This window comes from Numenius arquata, chromosome 12 (genome assembly GCF_964106895.1).
Source record: "Numenius arquata chromosome 12, bNumArq3.hap1.1, whole genome shotgun sequence".
Lineage (NCBI taxonomy): Eukaryota > Metazoa > Chordata > Aves > Charadriiformes > Scolopacidae > Numenius > Numenius arquata.
Window position 1 is genome coordinate 19,262,328 of NC_133587.1, and position 14,137 is coordinate 19,276,464.

General features: G+C 49.3%; 2 protein-coding genes across 3 annotated transcripts in view; one reads left to right on the plus strand and one right to left on the minus strand.

Moving 5' to 3' along the window:
• Positions 1 to 8,150, plus strand: part of LOC141471277 (endoplasmic reticulum-Golgi intermediate compartment protein 3) — a 32,589-nt gene extending 24,439 nt beyond the window's left edge. The window contains exons 10-13 of one of the 2 annotated variants that reach the window (XM_074157729.1): positions 1,526 to 1,590; positions 2,850 to 2,986; positions 3,933 to 3,988; positions 6,038 to 8,150. In XM_074157729.1, the coding sequence (XP_074013830.1) occupies positions 1,526 to 1,590; positions 2,850 to 2,986; positions 3,933 to 3,988; positions 6,038 to 6,117 (338 nt within the window). In that variant the 3' untranslated portion in view covers positions 6,118 to 8,150. The remainder of the gene's footprint in view (positions 1 to 1,525; positions 1,591 to 2,849; positions 2,987 to 3,932; positions 3,989 to 6,037) is intronic. The other variant, XM_074157728.1, reaches the window with a different exon arrangement.
• Positions 8,151 to 8,167: 17 nt separating this feature from the next.
• LOC141471278 (CMP-N-acetylneuraminate-beta-galactosamide-alpha-2,3-sialyltransferase 2-like) lies at positions 8,168 to 13,030 on the minus strand. The gene is made up of 6 exons (XM_074157730.1): positions 10,703 to 13,030; positions 10,215 to 10,405; positions 9,718 to 9,897; positions 9,287 to 9,332; positions 9,007 to 9,126; positions 8,168 to 8,897 (listed from the first exon to the last, which is right to left on the minus strand). Exons 1-6 carry the CDS (start codon positions 10,955 to 10,957, stop codon positions 8,730 to 8,732), a joined length of 960 nt encoding a protein of 319 aa, XP_074013831.1. The 5' UTR covers positions 10,958 to 13,030; the 3' UTR covers positions 8,168 to 8,729.
• Between the last annotated feature and the right edge of the window lie 1,107 nt (positions 13,031 to 14,137).

Below are 14,137 nucleotides of genomic sequence, written 5' to 3' on the forward strand. Positions count from 1 at the left end.
CTTAGCAGAGTTTCCAGGAGAATCTCCTCCATGATCTTGCCAGACACAGAGGTGAGACAGACTGGCCTGTATTTCCCAGGTCTTCCCTTTTTCCCTTTTTGAAAACGGGGTTACGTTTCTCCTTTTCCAGTCAGCAGGAACTTCACCGGACTGCCACAACTTTACAAATATAATGCAAAGTGGCTTAAAAACTTCATCTGCCAGTTCCCTCAGGATCCACAGATGAATCTCATCAGGTCCCATGGACTTGTGCACCTTCAGGTTCCTCATAATGGCCTTGAACCTGGTCTTCTACAGTCCCTGTCTTTGCCTTCTGTGGCTGGGGCGCTGTGGTTAGAGCCTTCACCAGTGAAGACCAAGGCAAAAAAAGTTGTTGAGTACCTCAGCCTTGTCCGTGTCCTGGGTGACCAGGTCTCCTGTTTCCTTCTGGAGAGGGGCCACGTTTTCCTTAGTCTTTCTTTTGTCATTGACATACCTATAGAAGTTTTTCTTGTTGCCCTTGATGTCCTCGGCCAGATTTAACTCTATCTGGACTTTAGCTTTCCTAACTGGCTTTTAACTTTCCCTGGCTGCTTGGATAATTTCTCTGTATTCCCCCCAGAATACTCGTCCTTGCTTCCACCCTCTGTAGGCCTCCTTTTTGAGTTTAAGTTTCTCTAGGAGCAACTTGTTTATCCATGGCATTTTTACCTAACTTCTTTGTTGGGATACGTCGCTCCTGAGCTTGGAGGAGGTGGTGGTTGAATATCAGCCAGCTTTCTTGGGCCCCGCTTCCCTCCAGGGCTTTATCCCACCGTACTCTGCCAAGCAGATCCCTGAAGAGGCCAAAGTCTGCTCTCCTGAAGTCCAGGGTAGTGAGCTTGCTGTGCACCGCCCTCACCACCTGAAGGATCTTGAACTCCACCATCTCATGGTCACTGTAGTCAAGGCTGCTCTTGAGCTTCAGGGCATTTGAAAATAGGTTTTTTAAGTGACTCCTGCCTTCCATTATCCTTAAGAGAACTGAAGGAACTGGCTGGTCTGAGGCAGCAGAAGGAGTTCTATTTTTTTATTCACTGATCCAGATCTTCCTTTTCATCTGATATGATAGAAACCATGCTTCTGCAGTAATAAACCGTAGTGTTAATTGAAGTTGATACAGGATACTCATTTAGAGTTCAGTATGTTTTCTGAGGGCCGTACTGTTAAATATAAGTGTTTTCATATACTATAATAAAAATTTTCAAGAGGTTGTACTGGTAAAACTCTAACAAGGTAACTGTTTTGTAGAATGTTTTCAATTTAGTCAAGACCGAAATGAAAGTAGTTTTGATTTTGTTTGGAACAGGAACGAGATTCACTTTGGCAAAAGGAAAACTCATGTCAGACATTAACTTTATTGTCCTTGAAAACCTCCAGGATCTGTTGCGTAGAAAACTGTTCCCTGACAAGTTGAACAAAACCAATTTGTGTCACCCTCACCTGTCAGTTAAGTTTTCCAGCTCTTTGCCAGTTATTAATTATGTCACTCTGTCTTTGCTTATAGCTTCCATGATGTTTCAGTATTTTGTCAAGGTGGTCCCCACAGTGTATATGAAAGTAGATGGTGAGGTAAGTACCATTTTTTTCCCCTATTTCTTGGGCAAGTGAAAGCGTTCAGACTTTCTCCTCATATTCTGACACTGACTGTATCTGACCTCTGGTGGAAACAACACAATCTGTTTGACTTTCTCCGTATAACCGCCCCAGTAAGAATAACCATTTCTATGGGGTATGGTTGTCTGTAATGTTGCAGCAGTGATGAAGCAGATTTCAGCCTCCTCCATCGCACCTAGATCAAAGTGACCGTGCCATTTTCATAATGTTCCCTCATGAATCACTCCTAGTGCACACTCAGGAAAAGGTAAAGCAGCAAGGAGAACCTAAAAATGTTCTTTGGAGACTAACCTGAGATCGGTCAACTTGTCTCCAATTTAAAACCTCCTTTAGCCTCCAAAAGAGCATGGCTAGATTTCCAGCCCTGCTTTCAGAATACATCCTTCTTTCAGGACAGGTAAGATAAACAAATTACCAAGGAGATACCGGGGTGAGGTGAAGATCCTAAGAACAGAAACAAACTTTTGCTCTCTTCTGAAGCCAGCCTGAGAGAGCAGAAAGAACAGAAGATTTCTTTCTTTCATCTGGAAGCTTTTATTTTGGTTGCTGTCATTTTGCAGGGGATCTCAAGAGCTACAAAGAATCTTTTTAAAAAACAAAAGGAACCTGTCAGTTATCGTTATTTGGACCCCCACAGTCTTAGGGCAGCAGAATGATGTAAGCTGTTAGGTGTCTTTTGCAAGGAAAATACCAGTAGAGGCAGCAGCTCTACTGTTGTGCAGACTTCACCACCAGTGCTACCTAGTGTACTTGTCTGACCCTGGGAGGAAGAGAAGATGCCACATGCCCCAGGACCTCTGTGAACACTCATGTACAAGATGGCTTATCTCCCTAGCTGTCTCCCGGGTTTGGGTTTTCTATCTTCTGTGCTGCATGGGTGCTTTTGGTAGAGGATGACGTGGACTTGGGGTTGAGGTTGAGAGGTTATCATACAGCTTATGCCATTACTTGCTAGCAGAAACCAAAACGGTCCAGCCTGGCAACTGATGCAGCACTCATCCTTTGGGCTAGCTGGGGCTCTAACTGATAGCCTGTAGTAAAAATAGACCTGATCCTGATGGTGCTCTTTATTGACCATTTTTATGACCCACTGTCAGGCCCCCCACAAGTGAGTGGGCAGGGCTATAATTGATAAGGTTCACTGAACCCGTGTTTTAGTCCCTTTTCTATTCCTCATTAACAAAACAATGTTTGCTGTGTTTGTTGCCTGCTAGGTGGTAAGGACTAACCAGTTTTCAGTTACACGACATGAGAAGATAGCCAACGGGCTACTAGGAGACCAGGGTCTGCCTGGTGTATTTGTGCTATATGAACTTTCACCCATGATGGTGAAGCTGACAGAAAAACACAGGTAAGAGACATTTCAATCTATTTCATTCACCCTTCATTGTTTTGTCATTTTGCATAGCTTAGAACTCTAGCCTCACTTAGACATTACAGTGCAAATGCTTGAAAGCTGTCCGAGCCCCTTTGCAGTCAGTGGAGAGGAAGAGGCCCATCCAGATGCCCTTCCTCTCAGTGTGAACATCTGAAAGGGATTGTGGTTTTTCTGATATTAGCTAAAGCATTTTAATCCACTATCAAGATGGAGAAGGAAATTGGTGCAGCGAGCAGAAGTCTGATATAATGGTTTTCGTTTCAAACTAATTTATTCAAAGTCTTTTTTTAATGGGAAGACTAGATTTATGTAGCATACCCACCTTACCAGCACCTACAGCAGCACCCACACTGATCCAACCTAGTTACTTACTCTGCATTTGCTATGGCTTTTCTCCATGTTGTAGTCAGTGTGGAACCTCTTCCTTCTTTCTGGGTCTTTCATTAATCACAGGTGTGTAATTGCAGGGGACTGGAAGGGGTTGTAGTTGTCCCATCTTTTAGCATCATAGTGAGGTACAGCCAATGTCTATACCTTAAATTGTGTGCTTAGGGATTTAGTTTTTGTGTTACAACAACCTGCTGTGCATTCTATCTGGGTAGGAATGAATGGAATCTTAAGGTTTAAAAGTCCATCCTTTAGGTTTACAAATTCAGTACGTGCCTCCTAGGGTTGCCGTTGAGCTTATTGCTCTATTGTTAGTAAAAGTACCAGTGACGAACTCCATTCTGTAATCAATACGAGTTACTTAATTGTTAAATCAATTAATTGTCAGCTATTAATATTTATATAATGCATACTTATGTGCTATGATGAACATTATGATAATTATGAATTAGTTTTGATTAGGTAATTGTTACTTATCTGACATTGATATCTGAGCTCATGCTGGTTGTTCAAATTCTTTTCCTTGTTCTAGGTCCTTTACACACTTTCTCACAGGAGTTTGTGCCATCGTTGGAGGCATATTTACAGGTATTGCACCTTTCAGTATTTTTCCTTTCTTAAGTGTAGATGTTCGCCTTCTTACTCTTTCTGAAGTCTGCATGGTTGGTAATAAATCCCTCTTTGACGTGGAGAGATGACTTCAGCCTTCAGGAGGGGATGTAGCATGTTCTGCAGAGCCCTGGGAGTGGCACCAGATTGCCACTGCAGAAGCAGTGCAGACTTTCAAGATGCTGTAGATGATGTAGACCTGTTATAATATTTTATTTGATGAAATATTTCATTTCATTGTGATGTAGACCTGTCATAATATTTCATTTTGATGCTTTACAGGACATTTTTTTTTTCAAATAATGCAGCCTTTCACATACCATATGAATGCACCTGCACCGTTTTCTCAGCCAGCTTGGGTCTGTAAGCAGATAGTTGCTTTCACGTGGAACTGAAGCCAGTAAAATCTGTGAGCCCATGTTCCTATGGGCATAGCCATCCCAGAGGTCTCAAACTGTGTTCCCAGACATAGGAGCTCCAGTGAGTGCTCTGCAGCGACTAAAAGTAGCCCTCACACCTAAACAGGGTCCTGTAAGGGGAGGCTTTTCCTGCAGAGCTGTTTGAGTGACTTCATTCTCAGTGCCGGCTTCTGGAATAGCTGACCAGTATCTGCTCAGCTCTATGCGTGTGAGAGAGCCCAGCCTCAGTCCAGCCTCGCGCTCCAGCTAATAACCCAGGGTGCCCTGGGACAGTCAGAGATGTCTGTGAAGGGCCAGCCTGGAGATCTGGTCAGCAGATCTTACTGGACCTGAGAAGCCAGCTACTGTATCATGTAACACCTATATCACATGCCTATATCCCATAATACCTTTATCTGCAAGGTTTTCCTGTCACCTGAGGTGTCACAAGGCTCAATTAACCTGATACTGTTAAACAGGATTTCCGTCTGTAATAAATGCGATCGTTGCATTTCTCTTGTTGACTCAGGGAAAAGTTTTCAAAAATTGTTTTCATGACAAATGCTGGTGCCCTCTGGTACTGATGAGGTTTGATGGGCAGTTCATAGTGTTTGCTGCCATATGCCGTGTTCAGGCTCTCTGTATTCATATTCTAGAGGACAGATCAAATCAGCTATGTAGCAATTTTTGTGTTACAGCATCAAATTGGTTCCACAACTAGGGATAGTTTCAGGACTAAACAACCACAAAAGACAGTCATCTGAAGTGTTACTCAAAGACCATATAGTAAGGCAAATAATTCCATATTCTACTGTTATTAAAACAGAACACTCAGTTCCCATTTGAGCTACTACTCTTTATATAGTATTGAAATGTCTGTCTTTGTGTAGGGCTAAGTAGTTGCTTACTTATTTCTTAGACTGAGGTGTTGAATAAAAGAAAGAAGAACATGAAGCTTCATAAAGACATTGAAAATGTCTTCACTTACTGTCACCCTGTGTTCCCTCCCTGGCAGGAGCTCAGGGTTCCTGTCCTGTGAAGGCCACCTTGGTGAGTGCAAGGTTGTCTGGGTTTTGTGGTGCAGTAGGCCAATTATGAGCTTTTCTGTGGTCCCAAACAAGCATTGAATTAATAGGCTCCCTCAGTACTGGAGAGATTTGGGAAAAATACTGCAGGAAGAACTGAAGGTTTGTGTCCTTGATGGGTAAACATTGCAGTCTCCAATAAAGGGCAGCATTGGAGGGAGTAGCTTACTTCTGTGGTTACTGTGAAATGAGCAGGAAATAGGAAATATGCCCTTGGCAAGCTGGGTCAGGGCAATGATGCAGCATCAGCTTCCTCTCCAAACACTCCTTACTCATCAGTAAACACATGTGATTCGGCCTGACTCATTTTTACATCTGTAAGAGAGATCTTTTTCTGGAGACGTGTCATCACCTCTGCCCTGCAAGCTGGATCTTCTCTGTCCTAATGACATGAGGACCTTGTTCTTCATAGCAGCAGCAGCAGCTGTTTTCTGACTGGGGGAGCTGGAATTCTTTTCCACTGACAAATGGATTTGTGTTTTCTTTCCCTAGGAGTTATCTCTTTGAGGCATGTCTGACTTGATCCATCTGGTTTTTCCTTTTAGTTGCAGGATTCATTGACTCCTTGATCTACCACTCAGCACGTGCCATCCAGAAGAAAATTGAACTTGGGAAGACAACATAAATAAGCAACAATCTCACCCCACAAAAAACCCTCTAAGGAGAACTAAACATGTGTTTTGAAACACAAGTGGTCTTCTGAGTGCACAAGAGAAGAGGTTTGGAATTACCAGATGGCCCTGACCGCTCTTATGTTACTGTCCCATTATTCTTTGTTTGGCATTAATTTGTGGATGGAACTGCTTGAACCTTGCTACTATAAAGATTAACCATCTTGTCTGGCTGTGCAGACCCTACTGTAAAAAACCTTTTGTGTCAGTCCATGTTCATCCAGTTCCACCTTCCTTCCCCGAAGAGATGCTGGAGACACTGCATTCTGTTTGCCTCCAGGAATAACATATGAGACCTGGAATGGATTGAAGTTACCATCAAATAAGCTTTCTAGCAACACCATCTAGCATTTTTAATTTTTCTTAAAAATGTTTGTGAGTGTGCTGATGCTGCCTGCCAGACCTCTGTGAAAATGTGCTGGATCTCAAGCACTTTCCTTCCCGCTGTCCTGGGCAGCATGGGGAGACCCAGCACTTGGGAGGCGCTGACTGTCCCATGGGGCATTGCAGCTGCTCCAGATCCCTCCTCTTATGAAAGATGCAAGTTGGTATTTCAGCAAAAAAAGTGTTTGACATTTTAATTGATTTTTAAATTGGATTGTGTTTTTCATTTTCCCCTGCTTATATTTTGACATAAAGTCTATCCTCTGTGTGTTTTGGTAAAGCATTTGGAAGAATAATTAAATTATTTAAACTAACCCTGGTACTGAATTGGAAATGATAATTAAAAAACACACCTGTATTGTGGCTAAATATGTAGATAGCATGATGGTTATGATCTGTTTTTTTTTTTCTTTTTAATGACTTACACAAGTGAATAAAGTGCTTGGTATGTGAAATTATAGTGGGAGAAAATTGAAAATAATGAGGAAAAATAAACTATTGTGGATTCCTGCCTCATTTTTAGGCAAAGCAGATTCATTACTCTTAAATCTCAGCTCTGGCTTTGTTTTGGTATTGACTGTGAACTTGGTCCAAGCAATTGGTCCAACAGTGCACAGTGAGTTGACAGGCATGGGATCAGATAATGCAGGGAGAAAGCTGTTTTATAATTCATTTGAAAGTAGGTTTTGTCTGTGGTTTGTTTAGATTTTTTTTAATTAGTTGAACCTAAGTACAAACCAGGGAGTGTAAAACCTGTGTTTTTTCAGTCGGGGAGAGAAGCAATTTGAGGTGTGGAGGTGTGTGTGATTAATCAAGCTAGAATAGTGGGGGGAAAAGGGGTTGTTACAAAAAAAAAAAAAAAGACAAACCAAAAAACATTTGAAATAAGGATATTTAATAAATCCATTGGGTCTGGATCATATAGTACTTCTCCAGTGAGAGGAAGGGGACTTAGTATCTATGTGTTTCATGAACAACGAAAAGTGATCTGAACAGCCTCAGTTGCTCAGCAGAGCATACAGCTTTGTGACTAAATTTGAAAGAGTAATCAGGAGGGGGAAGATTAATGGCAATAGGGTAGCAAGAGTCTAACCCACAGTTAAACAATTACCAGCTAGTCTTTGATGAGAAGGCCAGTTCCTTGGAAACCTCAGAAAAGTGTTGGAGAGTATCACACAGAGCGCTGCTAAGAGAAAACAGAGGAAAGGTGGAGGGACAGGTAAGTGCAAGACTTGTACTCATTGTGGGAAACTGGATATAATTGAGAAGAGAAACAGAAGATGTAAAGAAATGGAGATTCTGCCTGGAGAGGCAGAAAATCCCTGAAGCTAATAGTTGAGCAATGTAGGCTTCTGCTATAGAACGGGACCTTATGAGTAGGAGAGATCTGGTGATTTTAATGGATTGAAAGACCAAGTGGCTAATAGCTATGGAAAAGCTGAGTCTGATCCAAGGATGTTTGTGTTTGTGATTGGAAGTAGGAAAAGAGATCCTGCTGACTCTGCTCTGGAGGAGAAAACCTTTGGGGAGCTCGTTTCCGAGAGAGATTCTGCTGTCTTTTCAAAGCAGTAAGGGCTCAAAAAGTAAAGCAAATGTTAATAGTAGATTCACGTGTGTTTTCAATGTTTATTCAACATAAGATCATTTCAACTGTACTTGATTCTGTCATCTTCTGACTTGGACACGTGATTTTTTTCCTTTCTTCTTTGATACAATCTTTTAAATATTTCTTTAGGTATAAAAAGACAGGAAGGGAAGCTGCTCCTCTCCCCCTGCCCAAAGAGCAACTACAAACCTCCCCCAAAAGCTGTTGGTGGGTGGAAATGTTGGCTCCGATGTGCAGCCAGCCACGTTTGAGCAGCTGCCGTCACCACCACCGCTGTCACCCCGAGGCCACCACAGCAGCTTCAGAGGCCACCTTCACGCCCACTTTCAGCCACTCCATCCCCCTTTCCTCTCCCAGCCAGCATGGGCAGGGCCATGCCCACCCTGTGTCCAGCCAAATGCAATGTCCTGGTGCCCTGGGAAGCATGGCACCCGGTGGGATTAGCACGAGGATGGCAGGGTCTGAGCCTGGGCACGTGGCAGTGCTTGGGGGCTTGAAGCAAGCTGAAGAGCTGGGGGTAGCTGCCGGCAGCGCAGGGGGCTGCCCGTTCCTGCGCTTCAGTTCCTTGGGGATACATCATTTGTAGAATGAAATCCTGCCTTCAGCTGCCAGTCTCTCAATGAGCCTGAATTCAATGTCAGCATCGTGGACCCTTGTCTTGCGAAAGGCTCCAGACCAGCGGTTTTTCTCCCAGTAGTGGTGCCAGTTCCCGTCCCTGTCTGCTCCAAAGCCGAACACGGAGACCTGCACACACGCCAGCAAGAGCCATAGCTGCCTGGGTGCTGGGGCAGCCCTGGAGCACGCAGAGGGGCAGTGCGATGGTGGCAGCGCCCGGTCCAGCTGCCCTCCTCACCTGCTGGCAGGCGTGCAAGGCGAAGACCAGGGCTGTGAAGCCGGTGGAGGGGTACCGCCCATGGTGCTGTGTCCAGCTGTCATGGATGTACTTGAGGAAAGCTGGGCTCAGGATCAGTACCTGAGTGGGGAGCAGAGGAGCCATCAGCTGCTCATGGTGCTGTGAACAGCCAGCTCCTGCCCCTGGCTCAGCCATCAGCCCTCCTGCTCGCAACATCACACTGAAAAGCCCAGAGGAGCCCTGCCTGCCCAGGAGACACTGGAGCCCATGGAGCCCTTACCTTGTCTCTGTCCGCTTTGATGAACTGTTTCACTCTCATGTATGTGCTGCAAAAGCCAGAGGAGAGCAATGGGTATGGGGCTTTTCTGCTGCTGGGGCCTCTCCTTTGGAAGCAGATGGTTTGTAGAGGGTGGCACCTGGCCCCATGGCACCCTCAGACCCTTGGGCTGGCCCAGCAGCATCCCCTGGCCTGGCTCTGTGAAGAGACACATCAAGCCTGTGGCTCCACAGTGGGGACAGCCACCACCACCACCCACTTCCCAAAACTGCAGTGCAGAGGGATGCCAGGACCCTCACCCCACCCTAGTGGCCCTTCGTCCCACTAGGATCAAGGTGCCAGGGCTCCAGTGAGGCACCAGGGTCCCCAGGACCACCCTGCACCATCCCCAGGGTCTCTAGCACAAAAGATGCCGGCTCCTGAAGCTGACGCACTGCGTGAGCTCTCCGGTGGAGAAGGCGCTGGCCAGCCACTGCAGGTCCAGTGGCTTGAAGGGGACAAGGACGAGGTGGACACCAGGCCCAAGGTCCACTGCACTCTCTGGATACATGAAGTGATGGGTTGTTCTCATACCAACATCCAGCTCAAAGCCAGTGATCTTTGCTCTGTTCATCCTAGGGGACAGCAGGAAGGCACGTCCCAAAATGAAGGCAAACACCCTACTGGTCCCAGGCTGCCAGTCCCACCAGCCAAGGACACCAGGTGATCCTGGTCAGCAGCAAAGGGGGGGGAACAGGGGCAAAACAGGGATGGTGTGTGCCCCAGGGTGGTGGTGGGGGTCCAGGGAGCAGGGCCAGCAGCACTCCCACCTCCTCACCCCTTCCCACCATCGCAGGACTTGTGTTGGCAGATTTCACAGGGTGGCCAGGGGCTGGGGCATGCCAACGTCCTGGGGAGACAGGGAGGGGCCAAGCCCCTGTGGGTCACCCACCTCAGCACCCAGTCATGGGCGTCGATCCGCAGCCCATGGCCGGACCCCTTCAGTCGCCCCGAATTCCCCACCACCGCACAAGTCCTGCAGTGAGATGAGTCCCACACGCTGCCAGTCAGGGACGGGAAGACACTGAAGAGCTGCTGAGTTATGTCCTGGAGCTGGATGCCATTTGGGCGACCCTGCAAGGTCTGGGGGGGGGCAAAGGCAGCAACAGGCAGCATCAGCCCCCCTGCCAGTATCCCCAAAGGGGGATGGAGCCCCACTCCTCCCAGAAGAGCCCTGGGAAAGGTACAGAAAATCCCAATGGGATATTTGGAAAAGGTTGTAGGACAGCAGCAAGGAAGGGGGAGGGGAGCTGTGGTCCCTGCACCCCCCCCCTTCATTCACCAGCACAAGTGTCCAACTTGATCTTGGCCCTGCCCCACTGCAAACAGATTTGAGGAGCCCGGGAAAAGACCCAAGCTCCTACCCATGCCCGTACTCACCAGCCACCACTGAACCACGTCGGAGGAGAGCTCGTGGGCTGCACCCATCAGCAGAGGCCCCATGGCCATGTTGTAGCGGGCATTGAACCACGTGGAGCCATTGGCATGGGCGGTGCAGTGGGCAGCAGGGGTGTCAAGGAGGGAGGGAGCCCAAGGGAATGGGCCAAGGCCATCTGTGGGGGCTCGGAAACATTGCCACAGGACCAGCAGCAGGCACAGGGCCAGCAACAGCTGCATGTGCCTCTGGCTTGGCATCCCTCATGCCACCTGCAGAGAGATGTCACAGGGACCAGCGGCAGTGGCTCCACACCCTCCCTCCCTGCCCAGCCTCCTGGGACACCCCTTGGCTGCTCATCAACCCTGCAGGGACCTGAAATAACCTAGTACTTGTTTCCTTTTCAAACCCTTCAATGGCTTTATTGCTGTGATCTGCTCCTGGCACTGCTGCAGTGACTTGGGTCCGGGCAGGGACAGCTGGCAGCATGTGCTGGATGAGGAGGAGCTGCTCTCTGCCTGCAAAGCTTCTAGAGTCTGCAAATTGACCCGCAAACCAGCAGCAAAGTGACACCAGCCTGGCCACAAGCCAAACTCCAGCTCCCCTCCAGAATGGCAGCCACTCAGGCTCCCTGCCGCCTCCTCCCACACACGCCAGTGCGGCAGAGCTGCCACAGGGCAGAGGAGCCCCTGGGCCCCTCGCCGAGCCCACGCAGGCGCCGTGCAGCCTCCCTGGGGTTTTGCAGCTTCAAGAGTGCTGAATCATTGCCAGGAGGAAGGAGCAGGAGGCACTAACTGCCTTCCATGTGCATGAACCTTTCCTAAACACATGTATTGAGGTGATGTTTCTGTTCTCCACCTAAGAGCACTCATGTAAACCTAAAGTCAGAACGAAAAGGGTTTTTTTTCATCCTCAGGGAGTTCACAAAGTGCTCAGCCTCTCAGGACCTAGCTCCCATGGGCCAAGGCAAGAGCGAGGAGCAGGGATGCGTGGACAGCCTTCATCCCAGGGTCAGAAGCTACTGCAGCAGGTTTGGGAGGGGGAGTCCTCTCTGTACTGAGAAAGCTGAAGGAGAGAAAAACCCCTCCTGTCCCCAGAGGAGCTCCCTGTCCTTCCACCCGGTCTCCCAGGTGTGACATGGAGCCACGGGTCAGCACCAGCTTCATTTCACCACATTAACCGTTTCCTGCGGCTCCTGCAGCACAGATGTACTCGCTCGCTGTGGCACCCAACCAGCTACACGCGGATCTGACCCACAGGATGCACACCTGACAGCAAAACTGCTGCTCCTGGGGCCCAAGCAAGGAGCTGAGATGAGGGATGGGAGGGAGGTTTGGACAATCCCAGGTGACCCCAGTGGGTGATACTCCCCTGCAAGCCTGCCCTTTCAAAAAGCAACTGAACCATCATCTCTTCTTGAAGAGAAGCACAAACAAGCCACCAGCAGTGTGCTGGAAACACGGATGTGCGCGGCCCCGAGCAGGAAGTGGCCACGAAACACCCCACAGGCTCAGGGGCACCTGGGAGACCCCCTGACGGTCTCCCTGCTGGCAGACGGGGCTCCCCGTGATCCTGCAGCAGCCACAAACATCTGCCGTGAGAGAGGCACAAAGCACCATCTGACATGGCGGTTGGGCCAGGAGCCAGCGGTTCCCCCAGGCTGGTTCAGGCCCTCTTAGAGCCTCGGGGGGTTATTAAGCCGTAGCCCATGGAGGGAAACAGGCTGGCTGGCAGCACGGTTGGCAGCAGCAGCTCCACTAAGCCCCGAGCCAGGGCACTCAGGCAGCGCAGTGAATATTTTGTGAAGCTTTTTGCAGTCGCCTGTCGCCGGGGAGGGCAGGGCTCTGGACAGGCAGGGTTGAGCAGTCCCATCTTCCTGCCTGTGTCCATGTGCAGCCCCTGATCCGCAGACGGGACTTCTCCACATGCACCTGCAGCCCCATGGTGACTGAAACAACTCCCCCAGCCCCATGCCCAGAGATACACTCACCTTAGGGTTCCCCAGCCCAGCACCATCAGCCACAAGCCACCGAAGCAGAGCCATGTGGCTGCTGCACTGAGCCGCACCAAACAGCCACAAACCCGTCCCCACTCAGCCCCAAGGTACACCTCCAGAAGCTCCCCAGCAAACCCCTGGTCCCCAGACAGCTTTCCCTGGGTCCCCTCACCTCCTCAGAGGAAGCACCACGGAGCACGGCCGGGCAAAGATGATGCTCCCAGGCTCAGTGGCCTCCCCAGCAGTGGCCTCCCCAGCACTCGTTGCAAGCTGCAACAACCACTATGGGAAGAGGAAGTGTTGCACTGTGACGTGGGGGAGAGCAGACCTTGTGGTGAGTGGCACAGTGAGGTCAGGGCTGTCGTCCCTCCTCCGGCAGTGCCTACCGCCCTGGTGTCCCAGCAGCACAGCACCATGGTGGCCACCAGTCCTGCTGGAACCAGATGCCCTGGCCATGTTCCCGAGGCCAAATCAGGAAATTCATCATTAACATGTTCCTCTGAGGGTGGGAGAAGCTTCCTGGAGCAGAACTCCCTCCTGCCACTACGGGTCCTGCTGGGTCAGTTCAACTTCTGCTGACACTGACACCAGCAACATGGAGGTCTCAACAGCCTCATGCATTTAGCACATCACCAGCTGGTTTCTTTTGCTCACCTGGATGGGATTTTGGCTCAGAGAGGACAGATGAAGGCTGTGAAATGTGCCTTGGCAACTGGAAAAACACAGCCAGCGGAGAAAAACCATGCAAGCTGAATCGTGAGTATTTTTTTTCCAAGGGAAGGTCAGCCCTCTTTACTATGATGCCTGTGAGGAGGTTTGGTGCCTGAGGGAGAGCCACAAAGAAGAAGGATCTAGAAACTCAAACCAGAACAGAGCACCAAAGAGATGATATCTATCGGCGCCGGGCTCAAAGGGCCTTTTGACCATTGCTGGGGGGCCAGGCACTGAAGGAGCAATGCCCTGAGCTGCTACAGAGCACATTTTCTGGAGCACATACATTGAAGCCTGGTTGGGAGCAGTTAGGGGCAGCACAGGCTCATGGTCATGCTGGCTCCACAGCACTTGTTTGCCTTTCCAAGCTCCCAGTGTGCTCAGTCCCCAGCAGAAGCCCCTTTCCCAGGAGTGTACATGCCAGCACAGCTCCACTTGCAGTTCCGGAGACCTGCAGGGCACTGCTCTGCTCTGCCATCGTTTCCGTTCGCATGAGCAGAGCAGGGAGCACCACGGGCCAGGCAGAGTGGTCAGGGGAAGGCAGGAGCAGGGCCTTTGGCAGCAGAGTGCCCCAGGGCTGATTCCTGCATGAGGATGTGGCTGGGGCAGGAGCACACCTGTGGAGCATGCAGCTTGCTGTGTTCTCCCTTTGCCTGGCCAAGGGAGAGCCTGGCACTGCTGTCAGCCCCCAGGAGGAGTTGGCTGGGGGGACAGCAGTGGTGGGGCAGCAGAG

Bases quoted from the DNA above. Each gene is read 5' to 3' on its own strand.
- LOC141471278 (XM_074157730.1), bottom strand. From the start codon at position 10,957: ATGCCAAGCCAGAGGCACATGCAGCTGTTGCTGGCCCTGTGCCTGCTG. The intron at 9,898-10,214 runs GTGGGTGACCCA...GCTGTCCCCTAG, and splicing joins GCCCATGACTGGGTGCTGAG to GATGAACAGAGCAAAGATCA. The intron at 9,127-9,286 runs GTAAGGGCTCCA...CTCCCCACTCAG, and splicing joins TCAAAGCGGACAGAGACAAG to GTACTGATCCTGAGCCCAGC.